This window comes from Ptiloglossa arizonensis, chromosome 5 (genome assembly GCF_051014685.1).
Source record: "Ptiloglossa arizonensis isolate GNS036 chromosome 5, iyPtiAriz1_principal, whole genome shotgun sequence".
NCBI classification, from domain to species: Eukaryota; Metazoa; Arthropoda; class Insecta; order Hymenoptera; family Colletidae; genus Ptiloglossa; species Ptiloglossa arizonensis.
This window is the reverse complement of record NC_135052.1, coordinates 26,555,310-26,579,383: the sequence shown is the minus strand read 5'-3', so window position 1 is coordinate 26,579,383 and position 24,074 is coordinate 26,555,310. Positions and strand designations below refer to the sequence as shown.

Here is a 24,074-nt window from a genome sequence, read left to right as displayed (position 1 = left end):
ATAAACGTATGGTATTATTAAGTTCTCAAGGATAGATTCAAAATTATCCAAATTCGACGAAGAGCACATGAACATTGGCTTTTAGTATTATAATATTTAATAGCAAAAGTCGTAGTTTATTATAGATTTATGTATTTGTCCATAAAAAAAAACAAATTGAAGAGTGCAACTCGTTTTATTATTTAATAGCGTGTCTTCCTTATTTTCGATTACTTCGATTATTCGTTTTGACAAAAAATGGAACAGTCCATGAATATTATCTTGCAATAATTTAATCTATTTTCCTCTATAGACTGCTCGAAGAATATGTCTCTAACAATTCTCAACACGGAATAATTTTAGATAAAAATCAATCATTAACAATCTTAACAGTAGCATCACTTTTTTGCTGAAAAATGAAGTTACAACCAGCAATTTCCATCGCGTACTCCCTAATTTAGCGTTGTATTAAATTACAATAAACGGTGGCATTCGTTCAGCCTTCGACGAATACAATGTCAGTGATTTCCATTGCAGCCAATACCCGCCCAAATCATTGTACTCCCTCCGTCCACTTGACGTCGCACTTTCGTCCATTTCTCTTTCTGTATGCAACGATAGTAATAATCGAAGCCGTCCGGACCATCCAGATCGACTTTTTTTTCTGATCCGTAAATATAATTCTTCACCGTTTCTTCTTCTTCTTCTTCTTTCACTACACACGTCGTTTTATAAAGCTGTCACGATCCTCCTTATGTCTGGCTGTCAATGGAAGTTTGTGTTTCACTTTTCGTCGTATAATATTCTCACGTGTCCGGTGTGTACAATGAATGTTTCTAGGAACAATTTCAACTTCAGCTTTCCGAGAAATTTCACGTAATACGAGACACGACATGCAAAACGCCACGTTTTTCACGAGCAGGGATCGCGAAATGTTTATTGCTCTCCTTTTTGCTATAATTATTCACATCTTTCGACAGGTCGTAAATAATTTTCCGACTTATCTTCGTAGTCTTTGCAATTTTCGAAATCGATAAATTCCGTTTTCTTAATCACAAAATTGTTTGAATTTCCTCTTTGTTTAATTTTTTCGTGCGTTCTATTGTTATAATAAATACTTATAATACTTCTAAGGCTGACTATCTACACAACAATGTAGAAAGACAATAATTGAAATGAAAACTCAAGCGTGTTATTATTTCGCTGTCCTCGACATCACGGCTTTTGTCAATAAACAGAGAAAAACAGCGAAGCTTCTGTTCGTAATTATATATTATATTACTACAAGCTAATGTTTGTATATCATTCGTTGCATTTGCAGAATTCTGAATGTATCCCTGTAATAGCACACGTGTGCTATTTTTTTGTCCAGGTGTGTATATACATTATATGTACACTCTTTATTTGCGCAATAAAGACGTTGCCGATCGATTAATTTTAATACAATTCGACTGACATTTCATTGTCTCTCTTCGTCTACTATTTCCGACATTTTCTGCTTCGCGAATCAAGCTATCGATCGACGATGAATCGTTGAACAATAGGTCTCTGGAATCCAATGTTTCGAACGATTTACCATCGTTTTCGAAATGTTTAGATGGCTGTTCGGGACCTGTGTCAAATTTCCTCGTGTTGGACGGTCGATTTCGCGACATACTCCACGATCGTATTCACGTTCGACCACGCGGCACACTTTCTCCGCGAAGGAGCTTATCTACCAGCGCGAAAGAGAAAGCAAACATAGCCTTTCGGTGACTGTGATTTTCCCTCTTAATTCGTCTTTTCCCAAGGATTCTCGCATTCCGTTTCGCATTCCGTAAACACGTACGAAGTGGGCGCTAGCCGAAGACTGGTGAGAAAGAGAGGTTAGGTGCGAACGGAAAGAACGAAACGCGAGGAAAGTCGTCGCGTAACGAAGAGAAGAAGACGAACGTTTTGTTTTCATTCAGCAGTGCGCGCGCCTAGCCGAACGCGACACGATAAGCGAATTCAATTACCGGTGTTCGTTAGAGCGAATTTACATTGCGCGCTCGCGTTCAAACTCGAGCTCGCGATCGCGGATTTCAATTTTTGCCCCGACGCGACACGTATAGTGCAAATGTGGAAATGCCAGTCGTCGGCCTACGTGCTCGGTTGGCGATACGTAGAACGTGCACGCTTTTTTCGGCTCGTTTTCAATCTACGTTTATTCATTCTTTTATGGAGACCCGTCCACCTTGTAGCACGTTCGCCTTTTATTTTGTTTCCGACCGTGGAGAGAATCGAACGAAATGCTGAAATATCCGACCGAGTGGGAATAAAGGGGCACGTGACTCTTTGCTACGTAAGAGAGAGGTTACGGCCGATACCCGGTCCGGTGTCTCGGTTCCGTATCCGCGGAACAAACGGAATCCGAAGTTCATAAATATGGAGAAAAGACGTGCATATTCCGATGGCCAGTCAACGAGACATTGACAAACAAAACGCGGAATGTTACGATTTGACTGAAAAGATGTCGGAATTCTGTAAAACTGTCCTCAAATTAATAAAATAATAATAAATGTTTGTAACATCGAAATCGTATTCGGAAAACGAATCGAAGGCCCAATCGCGATAATAGCGTCGAGGACGAAAGGCTCGCTTCGTCGACTCTCTTTTTCTCTCGCGTAGTCGATTCGCAGCCGCGCTTCTTCTCAAAAACCGAAACATTTTCGCGACGCGGTACGCTACACCATGCATCGAGCAACGAGACACGATGCGGACAGAGAACGCGTTCTTGTTTCGGGAAATCGTAGAAATTCGTTCTTCGTCGTTTACCGTGTTTCACCCGTGTTTACGCGACAAATAAAAATAAGAAACGTCACGTTAGGAAAGACTGACCTTGTAAGAGAATTGGTCGAACATTCTGCAGACGTCGATGTCGTTGCCAAGAATCGTGTAACCGGCGTCCATGCTGTCCCGACGTTTCTTGTCGCTGCCTGGAACGAGGCTTCCGTCAGTGAAAATCGCCAGTCGAGTCACGCGACGAGTCTCGTGGCGAGCCAGTTACCGAACAAACTGATCGCGATTGCACCGACTATGCCGTCGCTCATCGTCTCGCGACTTCTGCCGTGGGGTCACCTTACAGCTCCTGCCAGCCGGGTTCACCAGCTTCCCCTTTTATTAGTTACGCGTGCCCTCGTCGATACGCGTCCCGCGATGCGTGTCGAACCGGCACACGGCTCTTCTTTCGCGAATCGACCGCGAACGTTCGGCCCACGGAGCCGCGGATCGATACAACCGATCGATTAGGGGCGCGCGTGATCTCGCTCGCCTTGATACCGGCCGAACCAGCTACGATTAAACGCGTCGTACGATTCACGCGTGTACTTCTCTTGCGATTATCCGTGGTTATCGCGACGCAAGATGACTCTCGCCACTCCGTAAAAGCACCGATCCGTTCACGAATACGATTCACTCGTCTGCCCCGTAACGAATCTCTCCTCTCCGCTCAGTCGAACGCGTCGCGAGCGTACTGCCGGTTCTTTCGGTCTTCCATCGCGCAACGGACCACCCTCTTCCCGATCCTCTTACGACACCACTTTGTCGACGGCCACGAGACTCATTTTCCAACGGCTAGACTCTCGGGGTGTTTCAACGTGTTCCGTCGCGTGTTCGGGCACGAAACGGGGTCGCGCGCGGTATACATGGCCGGCGGCGAAAAACGCGGAAAAACACGACTGCGACTCGCGTGCAGGAGTGGGGGGGGGGGGGGGGGGGGAGCCTAACGTCCTCTGCTCGTCGCTTAACGCGTTTACGTCACCCGTCAGCCGGTTCCTTGTGCACGCGTGACTGGTTTTCAGAATCCGGCACCGACCGAAATCCCAAGCGAAATCGAGATCCCACGATCACGGCCGTTAGAATACCGGTTTTCCGCGCCTCCCTCCACCCGTCGGCGTCTAAGCCGGAGCACGTGGACGAACCGCGTTTATCGTCCGCAGGCGTCGCTGCTCCACTGCCAAATCTGTTTCCTTCTAACCACCTAACACCGACCGCGACCACCGACTGCGCACCGGTACCGGCAACGGCAACGGCAACGTCGACGCTGAGAGCGAAAGCAACGAGGACGTTTGTGACGTCTGTGTGGTGCCGCTGCCGCCTCCACCGCCTCCACCGCCGCCACCGCCACCGCCGCCGCCGCCGCCGCCGCCGCCGGCGTCAACGTCGGACATGCTGTTGGTGGTGGTGGTTGTGATACTGGTAGAGGTGGGGTGGGGGGGAGCGCGCAATGGTCGGTGGAGGTGGCGGAGACGGAGGTGGTGGTGACGGTGACACTGGTAGTGGTAACGGGCCACGGTCTCTCTTTCTCTCCATGCAGATCTCGCGTACCCCTTCGTCTATTCGAGACTACTATTGCGCCAGGAATAAAAATAAACGAAACGTATGAACATAATGGCACGTTTTTATGTTTATTTTCGCTTGAAAAATTAAACCGTTTATTAGTCTTAACGGGCAAACAATTAATGTTTTCGAACCTTAAAGTTTTGGATCCTTTTTAAATATCACGGAGATTGTTTAAAGTGATGATCAATTTTACGATTGAATAGACACTAGACGATATTGATAACGTAAGTTTGTATTGGAAGCGAAGGTACAGTTGTAGAACGTGTGTACATTTGTACCATAATTTATTTTGTTCAAATTGTGGAAGCTTCTTATTTATAGAATACTGTGCCATTGGGATATATTCTTGTTTTTAAAATTCTTATTAAAATGAATTCTTGTTTTATCGATAAAAAATTTCTTTATTTTGCCTATGATAGGATTGCAACTGCGATTGAAGTTTTGCCAGGTGAAAATTAATCGACAGGACCACCGCAACAGAATTGTCGGCTTTTTATTGCTTCTATTAATAATTATAATTGTAGGCTGAAATTGCACATAAAGTTTGTCATAGATCGAGACAAGTGTATATCGTTTGTTTTAAATAAAAAATAATTGAAAGATTAATAATGATCTTTGTATTACTTATTTTGTATTTCTTCTACCATTTTCCTACAGATAAAGAGAATTGCAGTAAAATTTAAAAAGTGGCGTGTTGTGGGGTTAACACATTGACTGCCATGTCACTCGCACATGGATTCCATGAAATGTTAAAGAAAATAAACCTGGATAGAATTCATGAATTTTTACAAGGTTAGAAATGTTACTACCATGGCGAATTGTAAGTTATAAAATATTAGAATATGCATGATGAAACTTTCAACATTAAAAATAAAACTGAAATACGAAAAAGGAGAATAATTTCTTTGTTTATCTGTACAATTTTTTTGCCCATTGAAGACATTAAATAAATAAAATAAATTAATAACGTTGTACACCGATACATTAGAGTCTTTTTATAGTATCTTAAAAGTTACATTGTTGTTTGATTTGAAATTCGAAAATGTCGTAGAAAAAACATTTATGTAAAGATTGAATCACCAAAATGTTGAATATTTTAATTTCCTGACCGACTTGGAAGAAAGGAAAATATTGCAAAATTGAATATGTTTTATCAAAGTAGTGGAATTTTCTGAATTTTGAAATTTTGCCTTCGTCGAAACCTTTATTACATTTTGACCATTTGGTTTTATTCGTGACAATATTAGTTTGTTTACCGCGTGTGAAAAATTCCTTTTTTTTGTTTAAAACACTTGTTTTCCAGTGTTTCCTAATTTCAATTACAAACACCTCAAGAAGTCCAGCAAACCATAGAGACAAAACGTTAAAATTTAAAATTAAAATATCTGCTTGATAAAATATACATACTATTCCGAATTCTCCGACGAGATTACTTATTTTTCACTGTTATCGATTATATCCAATGCCGAATCTACGTACAGGCAAATCTAGACGATTGCCTAGGGGTATCGAACAAAATGGGACACGTGAAGTTTCTTCAATTGGACAAATTATTTAATTTTCCATTATACGTTAACGTTACTCCATTAATCGTTAATAATCTTAATATTCTGCTTTTTCTCAGCCGTCGTTAATAATATTAATTCCTATTTTTTGCTGATCTATTATTAATAATTTCAATATTCCTTTTTCTTTGCTACAGGAGCATAATTTAACATTTTCCATCTAGTGGCGCGAACGAGGCAAATGCATCCGGTTATATCTAATAGAGTAAAATTGATGATGTTAATATTCTATTTTTTCGGATTAATTATTAATAATTTTAATACTCTATTTTTTTTGTAAATATTCTTTATTCATGAACATAAACAAAGAAATCGCATTCGTTTATAACAAAGTGAAATTAATAATGTCAATATTCTATTTCTTCCTATTAGCTATTAACAATTTTAATTTATATTTTTTCTCATTTGCTGTTGATAGTTTTAATCTGAACAGAGTAAATTTAACTGGACAAAATTAATAATGTTAAATTTCTATTCTTTTTTTACTCCCCTATTGATAATTTCAGTTTCTATTTTTTCCCATTCTGTTAACAATTTCAGTATTTTACTTTTCATTATTCACTATTAATAATATTAATTTCGACAGAGTAAACTCAACGTGGTCAAATTAACAATATTAAATTTCTATTATTTTTTTACTCCCCTACTGATAATTTCAATTTCTATTATTTCCCCATTTGTCGTTAACAATTTCGTTGTTCCATCTCCAACACGTCCAAATACGTAAACAAGATGAACGCGTTCGATTGCATCCAACGCAGTAAAAAAAATTCCTTTGCTTTTCAGCGAAAAAAAATCTCTCTGGCTACAAAACTCGAGACAAATTCCGCGAGTGTGTACCAAGAGAGACGGGAAAGTGGGAAAAGGGACTGCCCCGTGTCGGGACAAACGGCACTCGGCTTCCCCGTTTCTCGGCCCCGTCACGGCAGACCAGTCTCGCGACGAATCCCCAGGAAGATCGTTCCGAGGACGAAAGTTAGAAATTACGGTTTCGACGCGAACGGTCACGTGCGATCCACGTGGGTTTCATTCATGAAAGTCGCCCGTAGGTCTCGGTGGTGGCGTCAGCTGTGGTAACGGTAGTGGTAAGTAGCGGTAGGTAGCGGTAGGTAGTGGAATGTAGTGGTAGGTAATGGTAAGCAGTGGTAGATAGTGGTAGTGATTTCGGGACGGTGGGTATCGGAGCTGGTTGGTTTGTAGTGGTGACGCGGATATCGGGCCGAGCGAATCTGGCTATTGGCATAGACCTCGCTGTGGCGTCGCGTCGTTGTTATCGTTGCAACGACACCGACCAGACCTGTCGAATCACCTGGATAGATGCGTCGATGCGTTCGAGGCGAATTTTACGTGCACTCTACGGACCGTAGGTTTTTTCAGAGGGGATTTACACGCGCCTTAGAACAACGGAATGAGTTTGTACAGACGTGTACCCTGTTTGACCTTCACGCGTTGCTTACCTTTGTACAAAGTGTTCGAAATGGTTATGTTATAGTCAACTTTGACCATGACAAGACCTCGATGGACGTCTAGAGGGCAACCTGATGGTACTTTGAAAAAGATTCTCGAGGAATTGACGTAGGATTAGATTATTATTATTAGATTATTATAGTGTAATTAATTTGGTCTCTTTGAGTTACTTACACTTTTATAGAAAGTGAACATTTGTACTTAGTAACTATTCCAATTGTTGATACTGACCATTACGTTGGTACTGAATTGTTGTCGTTAGACTCGATTGTGGAATATTACAAGTAATACAAAATAATGGTAATAATATTAACTGAGGTTTCAAGTCGATAGAGCATTGTATATAAACTGTCAAGTAGAATCAGTCACAGCAACCTAAGTTGTGATTAAGAATTGCTACCTAAAAACTGAAGAATATTACATGTGGAAGAAAATAATAATAATAATAAAAAAAGTCACAGCAGTCTAGGTTGTAATTAAGTATCTTTACCTAAACACTAAAGAATATCACATGTGAGAGAAAATAATATTAATAGTAAGTGAGGTTTGGAGCATCGTGTTCATTTTGATAAAATCAGTCACAGCAGTCTAGGTTGTGATTAAGAATTGCGGGAGGCACAAAAGCGGTTATAACTTTGGGGCAAGGTCAAATAGGGGGCATATTTGAACGAACTCTTTTCATTGTTTTAGGGTCCTCGTCGTTGCAATGGGTCCCACATGTTACGGCACACTCTGTATAGGTACTGCAAAGAGAAAGAAAGATCAGTCCCCTGATAAGGGGAACATGGTACCACGAGTAAGGGGAATATGGATAATGTCGAGCAATTTTTGCTCATAAGGGGAGGTCAAGATTAGGGTGAATACTTTTTGGACGAAACTGGGCTTAAAACGTGGACTATAAAAAAACTAAAAATTGGGCTTAAAACGTGGACTATATTAAAACTATAAAAAAAATTTGGAAGTCGTTGGATCGACTTTGTTTCTTTCCAGATTGTAAATCTTGACGAAAGAAATGCACTCTTGTGCGTTTTTTAATTCTATTCGAAAGAAACTTGTTTCTATACGAATATATTTTTCGCGAAAATATTAATTATAAACAACAGTTACGAATATTGCACGCAAATATAGATATTGTTAGAAACAGGACATAAATGGCATTTTATCGAGTTTGAAATTTGATTTTTTTCGCTATAGAAATATTTTAATCACAAAAATATAAATAAACGAAAAAGAAGATCAAAGTATTGCAATAAAGATTCCCCATAAAAATGTTCGTAAAATGTGTTTTCACGCTAATAATAATTTTGATCGTTAGTTCGTGCGATACGAATTTTTGTATCAATAGCGAAATCTTTTTCAAAAAATTTACGCGCTAAATTTGAATTTTATTCAGGGACAATCCTCTCCGGTTCCATGGTATACTCTTCGCCCAAAGAATTCGAGCCTGAGATCTTTCAGATTACGGTCTAGCACGCTTATCTTGCAGCTACCGCAGCCTTTCATAGAATATTCAATTTATCGGGCAAATTATATTATAGATTCTATAGCAAAAACACACGACATTCTCGTTCCGTTCGTCGGGATCCATAATTTGGAAGAAAAATCAAATCGAACGAAAACGACTTTCAAATTTCAACATTTAAAATTATTTTATAAAAAACAGTCGAGTATTGGCGTCCAATATTCAAAAGGTTCGTTCGTACTCGTTGATTCCAATACTTTAAGCCTGGTTTCACCTAAAAAGCGCTCGTTCAATCCTGACCTATCCTTAGTCGCAGACCTTACGATGGCTGACTAAAAGGTCTGATCCGATACGACTCCACTTTTTTCCCCACGTCTGATCTTTTTCTCCCTATACAATATTTTATGTACGTACGTATTCAATTGACAATTTCGAATTTCAATGAAACCTGAAAAGTATCAAAAACCAACCAAGATACCAGAGAATGGTGCACCATAAAAAAGATCAGTCGGTTTCTGACGAGCAATTGTGAGTGGAAAAAGAAAAAAACATTGAATAAAAATTTCATAACCTCTCTTCGATCGAATTGCTTCTACATAAATATATAATTGCCCCATCTACGTTGGCTACCTTTATTTGGTTTTTCATTCACTGAACACTTATTTAACATTATTTCCTATTTTTACAATTTTCAACTAAACGGATATTTCAACTTGGAAGAGAGTTTTCATCATCTCCAAAGAACACGTCATCGATCGGTGTTCCTTGTTAGACAATATTTTTTCTCTCTCCTTCTCTATTTGTCACATCCTCGGAGATCGCGACACCTAGTAGTCCAGCGTTTCGTTTTTCACCGAATGCGCCGCCTCGCTCGCGTGACCACTTTCGCAACCTTCTTATTACCTTTCTTATCTACGGTTCTCTGACTCTCAACTCGTTTCGTCCAGCGAGCCACAAATACTTCATTCGTCTACACCCCTTAACGCTCTCTCGCGTTCACGGTTTAGTATCGTAACGCGTTCGCTGCAACCGTTCGGTTGGGTGAACCGTCAGCCACAGACCACACCACACTCGTAGTAACTTGATTTAATCTACCGCGTGCTTTTAAGCGTGTACTAATAAACTGTACCAAATAGGCTTAACCGAATGCTGCAAGGAATGAGAGAGTGTGTGTCGCAGCACCTAAATACGAGACACCGATCTACGGTTCTTCGTCTATTTATACGAACATTAAAGAGAGTATCGTCCCTGACACACATACGTGGACTTTGGGGTCTCTCATTTCCTATCTTTGTGCGGCTGCAAACATCTACTTGACTACTCGCGGTTCGAGCGAGTTTTGAACACGTGTAACGTTTTCTAGGATTCGAGTGCTCCTCAAGAGGGGCTACGGACCGACTAATCGACAAAATTTTTTTCGTTTGAAACTGAAGATTTAGTTTTTTATTATTCGACGTAAGAACAAAGAATATTTGCGATAAGAAGAATATATTATATATATATATAACCTCAGAGAAAGGAATGTGGCGGTTTTCTACTAAGAGTGTGTGAGTGAAAATAGGAACAGGAAAGGAGAAACACGGTTTCGTCCCGTGCCTGCTAAGTGAACTCATCAGTAAGGCATCCTAGCAAGCTCTGCGTTGCACGCCGGGATATTGAGAGATCGGCGAGGATCGTATATATACCGATCGGAGCCGATACGGGGACTTGCGGGAAACGGTCAGCGGTCGAGCTTCCCTCTAGCGGCGAATATGGGAGGTGCCGCCGCGAGAAAATAGGCTTCCGGTACAGAAAAAAAAAAAGAAAAAAATTTCCACTTTGGGAACGTGGATCGGAAAATTGTTACAAAATCAAGACGTTTCGTCCAGTGAATGAGACCCGTCGGTAAGACGGACACCCAGCGAGCCCACGGGAGCAGCCGAATGTTTGCAAAAATTTATTACAACGGCATCGATCCGACATCTACTTTACAATTTGTAGTCCACCGAAACTATCCTTCGTTTCCCCGGTCCTGCACGGCGCAACAACCTCCGTTTGGTCGTATCCGACTTGCCTCCTCCTCGCCTCCTCGTCCTCTGGACGAATCGAGGTATCCCGCGAGTTATATGTCGCACGACGCATATATCTCCGCGGCGTGTCTGCCAAAGCATCGTACATACGTTTAGATTTCCGAGTCTCGTCGAGCGCGCGCATATCCCACGGGAATCAATATCCGCGTGTACCGCCGCTTCCACTCCCTTCTTTCCCTTCTTCACCCTTCTCGTACTCGGCCTCGTGCCTCTTGCCTCTTGCCTCGCGCATCGCACCTCGCGACTCGCGCCTCGCGGCTCCGCGCTCCGCTACTCGACAACTTATCAACTCGCTCGCTCACTGCTCCCCCTCCCGACCCACCCGGACGCCCAACTCGCCCGCCCGCCCCCTCCCTTTTCCTGCTCGCGAGCAGCACTCATTCTCTCTCTCTCTCCCGTCCTATCCTTCCTCTCGCTGTGTATGGTGTGTGCCTCCCTACCCCTTCCCCCCTTGCCCCGGTTGGCCGCACCTCCTTCGATACTGCATCGCGCCGCTCGCCATCCGTCTCTGATAAACGTGATTTAGAGAAGGGGGTGGTCGGAATACGACCGCCTAACCCCCCCTCCCACCCTATACTACCCCCACCCCCTCCCCTTCCCCCCTCCGCAGATCAGTCTTCGTATTCCGTACTTCGTATTCCGGTACCGCCGTGAAGCGAGCCCTGTCCCTCGAACCCAGATCTACCCTCCGTGGAACACACCTCGCGCATCGTCTCTCCTCCGGGTGACTTCCATCCCTTCCTGACCGTACCATTCACCCGTTCACCCGCGGCCCTCGGCCCTCCTCGCTCCGACAAACTCCTCTCCCCTTACTCCCCTCGGCCACCCCCTCCCTCCCTACGTCCCACCCTTCCTCCTAACCGCCCACCACCTACCCACCCACCCACGTCGCGCCACTTCTGCCAGCTACCTTTCACCCGACTCGACACACAGCTACAAAACATTCAATTTCAACGTAAACTTAAAACGAAATGGATTTTCCAGCTCCAGTACAGTCGTCCGCGAAACCTAACTACATAGTCCACCCTGGACGGGTTATGATAGGCAGTACACGGGTGGATCCCTCTCGTATTGTCACCGAGTTATTCCCCCCCCCCCAATCGCGTTGGTTCATTGTGTCGCGTTCTCGCCGGTTCCTTGCCGCGCGTCTCGGACGCGTGGAAAGTCGGGCGAACTGAGGAAATAACGGAGACGTACACTGTTCATCTACCTGTCCCTCGGGTTATCGCGGTAGAGTCCCGAGCCTGCGAGAACCTCGGAAAGCTGTACTGTACACAAGATTGAACAAACTGTAAGGCTGGCGTCGAAATTTAACCACGTGTCTGAGAAATTGTCGCACGAAGAAGTTTGCGACAACTGGACAGACGATACGAGGAAACAGCGGTGAGACCGTTTACGCATCTGTGAGAATTTTAGAGAACGATACAAACCGTGTAAAATTGAACGAACTGGAAGCTGATGATACGAATGATTTTATCCACGTGTCTCAAAAGTTGTCACACATCGGTTCCGAGTTTGCAAGAGCCCCATAGGCAATATTTTATACAATATCGAGGGAACGAGGAAAGCTAACAGTAATCGAATTTCACCCACCTTCTGTCAGATTGTCGTGGTTGAATTGCGAACTTGTGACAACTTGAAAGACGATATTGTCTCGATTCGAAGATTCTGAAGGAAGTGTGATACGATTTCTGACAAATCTCCTACCAGAAGGCGTCAAAAACCTTGCCTGTTACGTGATCAAATCCCTAGGGACCTTATTATCATTCTTTGGGCAATGCAATATCGAGTTTCTTCCTCCAAACTTCTAAGGCTACTCCAAACTATTCATCATACGACACTCGATTGGCTATGTGATTTCGAGACATTTGCCATTACCAGGGTGACCGCCTGGCCGTGTTCTGTGATAGAGTTCAGCCCTCAGTCAGTCATAAATCTTTTGTAAGCCAAATAAGGGAGAAGCTATTCGCCTTCAAAGCATTCTTAAAGGACATTGACACTAACGTGTATACCAGATCCAGTAAGCTGGAAAGTTTACAGTGATCAAATTTCACCTACAGCCCTCTCCCTTAGGTTGTCAGACCTGTGTCCCAAGTCAATAAAAACCTAAGAGATGTATATAAATTCGAACAAAGTGAAAATATGCCAACGATCAAAATTCACCTACCTTCCTCGTAGGTTGTCTTCAATCGACACGAATTTGTGTCAGAAATTCTAAAGAAATACCATAGAATAGTCTTTTCGGACATACTGTGGCTCGATATATAATTATTTTGCAACAGTCTAGTTTGGGGTTTCAGATTCCTCCACTTCCGGTAGAAAGTTACCAAATCGTTCTTTGTTAGAACACTGCAAACACGAATATATCCCCGTATACGGAATTTAATAAATTCAATAACACAATCTATATTAAAAAGAAAAGGAAAAAAACATTAATAAAGGGAAAGTTTCATTGTACAACGTTCAGTTTTATTTTATTTCAACGTTTGAAATTTACGTACTGCTTCGTTCACGTAATATCTGCTGGTTACTAAGATATATTTTACGTCCCCAAGAAAAATTTTCCGAAGTGAATAGATACGTCTAATAAACAAGAAAAAGGTCGAGCGGGTAGCAAAATCTAATGGCTCGGATTGCGTGTTTGACATGCCTGCTGTAGGACGGTAAGAGTACCGCGTGTGGACGCTGGTCGTGGAATCTACACGCAGCTGCGTGGGCTGAGCGACGATCCTTTCGGTCGAGAGAGAAACGCGAACAGGATCGTTTCTCTTGTGTTTCTCCGGCGGTGGACGCTGCTACGGAAATTGTACATTGTCGGTGCGCATCGAGCGGTAAACGTTCCAAGGACGAAGAACGCGAACGGGGAAGCGAGCAGGTCAGCCGACCTAGGTCAAGTTTCCAACGGATTTTCGAAAGACTTTGTGTCCCGCGGGAGAGATCGACGCGTCGAACTCACGCGTCGACGATAAAATTCGTTCGCCGTGCTCGCAGCTAGAATGACAATCTAGACGGGTAAAACGGCTCAAAGAGAGAGAAAGAAAGAGAGAGAGAGAGAGAGAGAGAGAGAGAGAGAGAGAGAGAGAGAGAGAGAGAGAGAGAGAGAGAGAGAGAGAGAGAGAAAGCAGAATCGGGGGAGGAGGGGTGTGGGCAAAGTGGCGTTCTGAAACTCGAACTCCGGTGAGATCCTCGTTTCCCGATAATTTTTCACGGAAACGAATCGATTTCTCCGCCTTCCACGGTGAATCGTTCTTTCGGTCGACGAGAACTCGACCTTCCTTCTTTTTCGCCGTTCCGTATCAAATGCCAACCGTTAAACGTGCCCAATGTCAAGGTCATCGTCGCAGTAGCGACTTCTCGTTCTCGTGGACACGCGTTCGTCGATCGAGCACCGTTTCCCATCCGGGGATCGACACGATCGAAATGCGATGTTTATTCGCTCGCGTCCTGCGAAGCACGAGAACGAAACAGAACGAGAGCGAGCAAAAGGAACCGAGGGCACACGAAGAACGGTACGAGACGGACGAAGCATCGATACTTTCTCTCACTCCGTCTCTCGGACGCCCGATACTTCCGTCCTTCGCACGTAAGAATGCTTCGTCCGTCTTGTACCGTTTCTCGTTCGCTTTCGGTTCCTTTCGCTCGCTCTCGTTCCATCTCACTTACGTCTGCGGCAAGAAAAAAGCGAGAAAAAATTGCTCGGAGATCGTATCCCCTCTACGTTACATATCGCGCCCGGTCCCGTGCCGCTTGCTCCCGGCGAATAAATACTACGATTTTTCGGCGAAACAACGAACACTGAAAGGGAAGCTTAACCGACGCGCTCGCGTGTACCACGCGGTCAAGCAAACTGGTACGTTTGTCGCAACGCAGGACGCTGATCGCGCTTCACCGGAGCGTTCGGTGAAACGAACTGTACGGTTAAATCGAGCATCGTCTAATCTCGTAAAAGAAATTTTGCATCGTTACCGACCAAGCAACGACACGGTCGCATCGATGCTCTGCAAAGCGCTTCTCGGTCGAGCGGCTGAACGCGAAAAGATTAGCACGATTAACGCGAGATATCGTGGTCCAATCGATGCCCCCGCGGACACTTTGGAGTCGCGTTAGGACTCGTCGTGTCTCCGCATCGAGAGAAATACAAATGGAAGCATTTTCTACCGCGACTAGGAACTTCGTGGATTTTTCTTTCGAAAGAAGAATACTCTACCGTGCTGTTTATACTTCCGTTTTCGCGTACAGTGAGTTATTCGCGTAATTCCTACAAATAGAAAATATTTCAGAAAGCTGGAAAAATCAAACTCGGTTTAAATATGGTACCGTCGGTAGTCGAATAATTTTTACTCGGTCGTGGATTTTTCCGTTAGGACTGATCTTTCTTTCTTCCTACGGTACATTTGTAGTACTATCATATTTATGAAAATTGATCCAGACGGATCTTCGTGAAAAAAAAAATGGAAGAAAAGGAGACTTTATTTCACATACGAATACGTGCACACGTAGAGAATATCCCGAAGAGCATAAATGGAACATAATCTATCTACGGATCCATATAATTCGAAGATTCACTGTACCCGGTCATTTACCCCTCGTCATTTTGTATCTCCATTATTCAGAGAATAAACCTCCTTTTGTTCCCTACTCTTGTAATTTCCCTCCCTTCGATTATTATGGAGTTTTGTACATTGGTCGATCCATGATAATTATTATATATTGTAAGAATAAAATCATTCTCACCGAAATTATTTGCAACGTGTATTTAAATTTGTTTTAGAAGGCCTTCTCAATGTTTGATTCCGATCTCTTATCTCTTCGCAACGATTTGTCCTTCACGTTTTATCTCGCGTTTGTAACTTGTCGATTTTTAAATTACGGCGACTGAAATATCAGGAAGATTGGAAAGATACAAGATAAAGGAAAAAAGGGAAGGTGATGAAGAGTAGGTAGGTGCCTTCGGTCCTGACTACTGTAATGGACAGACCCTGTTTTGCACACTGGGAATTTCGATGGACACGCGAGGAATGTATATATTACACAGGGTAGGGCGCATAAAGCGTGACAATTGAATATTTTCCAAAACATTGGTTATGTCAAAAAAAAAAAAAAAAAAATGCTATCAGACGAAATAGTAGTGTTTTAAGAGGTCTATTTTTCAGGTTAATTTTCATTTTTCTCCACGAAGGTATCGAATCAATTTTACGATCGTACACACGTAATTGTACATAAAGGAGTTATACAGGGTGTTTCGAAGTATATGGAGATAATTTCAGAGGCAAATTCAGTACGATATGGTCTTACTCCTTGGTTACAGCCGTTTTTGTCTTCCAGTGATTTTTATAATAAACTGAGCTCTTCCTGTGATTCTTATAATAACATTGGGACCTGAAGAGAGTTGTTAGCGAATTCAAACAATACCTAGTACCTCTGAAGGAATATGGAGGTCTGTGATAAGACGTTTAGAAGCCTATACTTAAATCAAAGGTGCTCATTTCGTACAATTTCTGTGAGGAAACATATCAGATATATGTTTACGCCAACTTTTCAGAATCAGTCTCTAAAATGATGCCTATATACTTTAATGACGAGGAATTTGTTATAGTATTTGGCATTATTGTTCAAAATTATTTAAAAAAAAAATCATTTTATGAAAATTCGTTTAGTTGTAGATAATAGTTCAGACTCATTTTTTAATTTAACGGACGAATTGTTAGATTAATTTAGTTTCATAAACTTTCAATTTTTGTTACCTAATACACCTCTTCCACAACCTATTGTACTATTTAGAAAATCTTTTGACATCGTTACTTTTTCCACTCGTAGGAGAGTCGAGCAAATACTATTTCTTTAATTATCACTAACGTGTCTATTAAATTTAAAAAAATTTACAACTGTATGACGAACAGCTTGTTACACAGGAAATTATGTGTTTGGATAATTATGTGGACTTGGAGATCAACGAAGACAACGAAGAAAAAATTGGTGAATAAACACAGAGATGAGTTGACAACCAAAAAGCTAGAAGAACTGCACAGTGAAAAAGCAGATACACCAAAGAAGCAGGAAGCTTTCTGTGGCGAGGATGAGGGTGAGAACCGGCAGAAAGGTCGTGGTATTTCAAAAAAAGACCCTAAAGAATTATTTTCCTGCTGGAACAGACTATCCGACGTCGTAAAAGAACATCATCCGGATATTACCGCTGCCAGAATAGATCTCGATCATTTTAATGATACTTTGATTGGAATGATACGTTTTTGAAAAATTCAAGAGTTCAGGATGAAACCTTTGAAAATATTTTTCAAACAACCTACAACAGACGAACCTGTCACAGAACAGTTCTCTAAGAGGGGTCATCATCAATCATTCTTCTCCTTTTTAATCATTCTTTTCATAAATTTATACGTGTAATAATTTGTGTATAAGTATATGCAATGAACAAAATTTAAGTATAATAAATTAAATTTATAATACGTGTATGTGTGTGTTTTTATTTTCTTTTCTTTACCTATTCGTACTGAAAACGTATCTACTATCTTCAAGTACGTATCACACATACGCGCGCACGCGTGCCTATATACAAGTATATATATATCATTGCATTCTATAGCAAACAAGGTTTTAGAACGAATTAGCTCGTCATACGATACCCCTCTGTATTTCTACTCCGCATTATTATACTTCTCAATCCCAGGCTTCCTTTCCCAACATATTATTATTACAACTCCCTTCTTTTGAAAAAATATGCCCTGCGAACCTACTCGTCTAACAATACTCCGCATAACTCTTTCTACATCTGTATATTTTATTCGTATTGTTCTGTTTCACATTTCATTGTTCACATCTTTGTAGTTAGATTTAGAAGCAACCTTTGACTAATATTGTGCTTTGCGCAATATTATTCTACTCGATACGTATACACATTCTTTATTTGCGGAATAAAAACATTATCGATCGATCAACAATAATAAGGTTAGATTTAAAAGTTATCTTCTCTAATCTTTTTAATAACAATAATTCTCCTTTGCTCCGTTACACATTAATCAATAACGGTATCGAAAACAAAATAATCGATAGACTCTCCAGAGTACCTTTTTTATTCGTTAAAACAATATTACAACGAGAACTCTACGTTTCGTCAAACATGATTCTATGTCGAAACACCTACGTCGAAATTAACGCAACAGAGGTAAAAATTAAATGGTCGTAAAATAACATCGGTTATTTTACACAAGTGCGTCGATTATTACAGACGACCACCTTTGTTTCGTTAGCGACAACGTACTTTTATCGTGGAATAATTTTTCTGTCTAGGGCACGTAGTTCCTTAACCTAGAAAATTATTATCGAAGAGATCCCAAAAGTACGAGACGAAACGCAGATTTTTTGTTGTAAAGTCGCTTCAACAAGAAAAACTGCTCTGGAAAGTCCAATGAATACTTCATTTCTAACGATAATAATAAAAATTTAATGTTCGTGTTATTTGACGTGATCGTTCGCGTATCTTAACCCGAATAACTGGGTAAATGTAAGCTCGAGTATCGTGAACGGACACTGGATCGAAATCGAAGAGAATTGTGGAACGTAGCTCGAGAATGAAAGGCCGACCGAAAGAACGGACGAAAAAAAGAAACGAATAAAAGACCGAAGGTCCAGAAAGGAACGTCGAAGGTGCGCGAAGGGAGATCCAGTGAGGAAAAAGACCAAGAAAAAGGAAGCGAATGGGCTCTGCTTACCAGCTGACGGTCTCGTGCCGCAACCCGAAACTCTTTTCGAAGATTCGATCGCTAGTATTTGGATACCGCGCGGTACGCGCATACTTGGTTGGTTCCACGTTGCCCGACGCTGTCCATCGCTACACCCGCCACTCGATCCTTATCGATCACGCTCGATCGAATTCGCGACTTTTGAGTTTTCGACCACAAAACGACCCTTCGACACAATTGACCACCGATCGATTCGACCAGGCTTAACACCGCGAACAGAAATCACTTTATACTCGCGGAAAGAATCGCGGACGAAAAAAGGTTATCGTTCGCGTACGTTGTTTCTCTTTCGCGATTTTCTCCGTCCGCTCGCTCGTCTTCGTCGTATTCCCGTTGGTATTGATCCGTCGAGTTTTCGAAAGTAAAATAGGTTATACCGTTGAATCGCACGGAAATACGGCTCCGGACGGCAACGAACGAGACGCGGAACAAAAACGACGAGAACCGAAAGAAAAAGAAGTGGCAGATGAAGGGGGAGGGGATGGGATGGCTGGATGGATAGAAAGGGATACGTGCGCGAGAGCGAGCGCGAGCGCGTTTATATACATGCGCAGACACCGGTATAGAAGTTTACACGAAGAAGAAAGGATGGCTAAAGCGACGAAACAAAGACAGAGACGGGAGTTTACAAAGTTTCGAGATTCAAGAGCGCTGCTCTCGATACGACAAGTTTGCGCAAACAAGAACTCCGAAGGCCGGATAATGTCGCGGATAAATCAAGGAAATTTAATAAATCAACATCTTTGGAAGCTTCGTTAATTGTGTCTTGCGCTCTCTCGACAGATCTTACTTCGCGTTCGGATACTCGTTACAAACGTGTTTTTAGGTTAGAGGAAAACACGTTCACGCTGCACGACTTCGATGCGCGACATCTTTCTAGACGACAATCTTTCTTGTCTTCAATCTATCGTGCCAATGTTGTCCGTTGAGTTTAATCGGCAACCCACGATCTCAATCGCTCAACCGCACCTACAACGACGTTCCCTTCTCGTTGTTCTCATACGTATTTTCGTGATTGCTACAGTTTTTTCGCATTGCGTATTTAGCTCGTATCGGCAGGTCGGCGAACCGTCTATTCGACCGAGAACGTTCCTCGTCGCGCGCGCACACCAGAAAAATCGTTGGTCTCCTATGGGCGATCGAAACGGCGAGCGAATCGTTGCATTCGTGTCTCCCAAGTGCCGTGTCTTTGCGTTTCGAGACACGCGACTTATACTGCTACGTGTTTTGTAACGATTATGTTGTACGATGAGCATCGCAGATTGAAATTAACGATGAAAGACACAGCAGCGGGTTGCAACATAGTAGAAGCGGCACGATCGAACATAATATACGAAACTCAGTATCAAATTATTGTTATTACAACGTTGTTATTACGTAAATAAAGAAAGTGTATATATCATATGGAGGTTAGGTTAATAACATAATTCTACCTTCCCCGAGTACCTGTAGTGCATACTTATCTTTAAATCTGTGCATCGTTTTCTTTTTTACTCAATATTTCATTTCATTTCGTGTACAAGGCAATAAAGACGTATTATTATGGTATATCAAATAAAACAATATCGCAAAAAGGCCGTGATACAGTCAAAGATTGCTTTTAAATTGATGACGTGTTTATTGCACAAATTACGAAAGTATATATCATATGTATATCGAATAGAATAACATTGCGCAAAGACGAGACACGGCCAGACTGCTTTTAAATCTAACCTCAAAGATTGATCGATCGATGACGTCTTTATTACGCAAATTAAGAAAGTGTACAGATCGTATATCAAATAGAACAATATTGCGTAAAAGCAAAGTACGACCAAAGGCTGCTTTTGAATCTAACCTCAATGATTGATTTATTGATCACGTTTCTATTACGCAAATTAAAAACCTCTACGAATTATATACTATACATATGAAATAGCATAATATTGCGCCATGGTGAAGTACAATCGAAGCTACTTTTAAAATTAACTAAAATTTATCGATCGATCGATTTATCGATACTGGTTACATAAATAAAGGAAGACCACATATCACATATCAGTGATGTCGTTACTATGAAAATTAAGAAAGTGTACATATCGTATTGCAAATAGAATATTATATAAGGGTATAGCCAAGGTATAGTCAATCGCTGCTTTCAAACCTAACCTGAATGATATCGAACGGACTGCTAAATGCGAAACAAAACACAGAAAAGCACACAAATTTGAAAACAGTTCTACGAAGCGAAGGAGAACAAAATATATTATGTCGCGTTTACAAGCAGGAGCAGGTTCAAAGGGTGCGTACTTCCGAAGGAAGAATTCGGCTATCGAAGATACGGTGAAAAAAGTAATAACGATCCCCTTCTAAGATGCGTCAACGTTTCGAAACACGTATGTATTTATCGCCAAGTCTCTTCTCCGTGCATCTTCCCGGTTCCGTTCTTTCGATAGTCCTCATCCTATTTTAGCACCCTTTTCGGGACCGGCTACCCGAGGGAATCAATAACCGACGAGGAAGCGACTGTAGATTCGGGTACCGGTGGAGAGAAGGGGAGACACGCGAGGAACCAAAGAGTACCGAGGGGCGTCGCGCGTCGAGTAGAAGAGCTCCCTGCCGTACTGGGCCGGGAGGGTGTCAGAGGGTGCAACAGGGACCGCGAACTTTAGGGTGGAGGTGGCACGCGAGAGAGTCGAAGCTTGGCTCCGCCTCCGGCACGCGACCAGCACGCGACCATCGCCATCGACCACGCCGTCGGCCTGGGCCACCACCGCCGCCGCCGCCGCCGCCGCCGCCGCCGCCGCCGCCACTACCGCCACTACCGCTACCGTTACCGTTACCGTTACCGTCACCATCGTTCCTTCTATCTCGCCACCAACTTCATCGACGATTACGCAACGACCGAGCCACCATTCGTATCGTTCTCAAGTCGATCTTTCATACCCCCACTTTTACCATTTCCCTTTCAATTCTCTCTGTTCTTTATCATTTCTAATCTCTAAACGTTACAAATTTCCCGATTCCCCTGTATTTCATTCGAAACTCCGTTTGAGAACCCCCAAATTCGTCGTTCGCGCAAGACGCAAAGTCCGGGCGAAACCGATCCAGTACGTGGGGCGGTGAACGAACAAGAAGCGAAAGCGGAATAAGTGTGAGAAACGGGACGTATAATCCTTTAATCTAAACCGCTCTATCTGCTAAACATACTTTTTAGATTATACGGTGTAATACATATAACGTTGCACTCGAGATCGAACGATTCATGCGTTACTGCGATCACGGTTATGAATCTATCATGGCGATAGCGAGAATCAATATACGTGAACACGGAAGAATAGATATGATTTTCTTATTTAAAATTGTTGAACGACGAGATAGTCCTGTCCTGTTCAGGAGTATCGTGATAATTAAGCTTGTCCGTGGTACCTTTAATAGAATTTAAGGTTAAGTCGTAAAAAATAATTTGCTAAACCAGTGTCTATATTCCTTGCCATTTTTTCTATTTCAGAAGAATTTGTATTTTGATTTTGTAACAGTGAATAAAAACCTATATTCAATGAACGCGTTTAAATACTGTATCAACAAAGCATTGATTTAGTTAGAACCGAATACATTGATGGTAACAAATCGTACGTGTATATTAACTCCATTGTACTACGGAGTTAATCCTCATCTTTCACGATACCCACTTTACTGAATCATGATGTCGGCGTAACTAGTAGTTTCCTAAGCCGAACAATTCTCGACAAGCCTCGCTGGACTAACCGTTCGGCCAATAACCTATTCTCTCGTTTACGATAAAACCAAATAAGATACACGAGAGACTGAGATTTACAATAAAACCCAAATGAAAACTTGAGAATTGATATATTAAATAATAGAAACTACACACCGAATATCCATGTTGATGTATTCACTCAGTTCATCTTAACTAACTGATTTTTAGTCGATTTCTTTAATATTTTCCTCTCGTTTGGAAATTGTTATTTTCTTCTGACGAAACCAGCAGTTAATACAGTGAAAAAAGGAATGGAACAAAATTACAAGCCGATCGATTGATTCTTAATCGACTCACGAGTCGATTAATCGGATAACCTCTCGCAATTGGTCAGTCGGTCGGTTGATCAGTCACCCAACCAACCTACTAGTCAGTCAACCAGTTACCAGCCCAGTTTATATATTTTCCCAACCTCGTCCCATCGACTTCTTTCTACCCCACTACTATGCAATCAATTTCAAACTCAAATGAAATACTCCAGTGAAATATGAGACTCGCTTCCTTTCCCCCCACCTTCCCTTCTTCGCTCACCCAACTTTCTCCATCCCCACGATTCCTTTTTCCGTTTCGTTTCGCTCGCGGGTTGCTTCAGTCGGTCTTTTCGATTTGACCAATCGCAGCTACCGCTATTTGTTATTTCTATTGATGTCTTCTTTTTTCCATCGCCGTCGATCCGGGTTCCTTTCTGCGCCAATAGGCGGGGTATACATATGTATATATACATTGACATATTTTGTATTTCTATGAAAGCCGCGGAAAAAGAGAAAAATTCGATCACAATCGAGAAGAATAGGTAACCAACGTGGAATAAGCGTAGAAAGTTCCGAGTGCAAACTCGTTGATCACAGGGGGAAAAGGGAACGTTGGAAATTGCAGATAACGGGCAAACGAACAAAGGTAAAAGCAAAGTAACCGCGAGGCGTAGAATAATGTGTGATTCCTGGATGCATCTGGTCTACCTTGGCCGGAGATAATCGAAAATATGAAAAATAGTCCGCGTTCCGCAAAGTTTCGAGACTGTGGAAGTGTCGAGTGGCGCACGGTATGCGGCCCGTGAACTGCAGAGAACCATGGGCGTTGCTCGGGTAGTAGCGATTCATTCCCCTCCTTATCGCCCTCTCTACTCCCTCCGCCTTTCCGTCGACCCCCCCCCCCCCTCACTCTCGTCCGCCACCCACCGGCCAACTACCACCCACTCTCATTTTAAACTTTCAAAGGAAAAAAGCTAGAAATACTTTAACTCGAAATGAAATTTCAAAAGGATGGAAGGGGCCGACAACGGTTCTCCTCCATGACTCGACTCGACTCCCTCTCCAATAAGCAACCCTCTCTACTTCTTTCTTCCCCGCCAGGGCGACTGAAAAATGTGTAATACGAGCTCGGATACTCTTCCTTCGAGCTCAACGAACCACCCACCCACGATTCTTGGGTACCTGACATACGTTTTAACCTCACTCTTCGAACTCCCGTCTAACGAATTTAATGCAACTATGTGCACAAACAAAAATCTTGGAATCGAAAATCCTGTTACCTTCGAAAATATTCGGGAACGGTGTTGCCTTTCAACGAATGGATAGTAAACACATTACCTGCGCGTAACTCAACGTATTGTATTTCAGTAATTTTCCATGCATAATTCTTATCAGTTAATGT

General features: G+C 42.3%; 1 protein-coding gene across 2 annotated transcripts in view; it reads right to left on the bottom strand.

Annotated features, from left to right (window-relative positions):
- LOC143147684 (TOX high mobility group box family member 4) overlaps positions 1-18,728 on the bottom strand; it is a 70,795-nt gene extending 52,067 nt beyond the window's left edge. The window contains exons 1-2 of one of the 2 annotated variants that reach the window (XM_076313188.1): positions 18,632-18,728; positions 2,839-2,936 (exon numbers count right to left, since the gene is read on the bottom strand). In XM_076313188.1, coding sequence (XP_076169303.1) covers positions 2,839-2,936; positions 18,632-18,713 — 180 coding nt within the window. In that variant the 5' untranslated portion in view covers positions 18,714-18,728. Of the gene's footprint in view, positions 1-2,838; positions 2,937-3,007; positions 3,969-18,631 lie in introns of those variants that run through there. The other variant, XM_076313189.1, reaches the window with a different exon arrangement.
- Between the last annotated feature and the right edge of the window lie 5,346 nt (positions 18,729-24,074).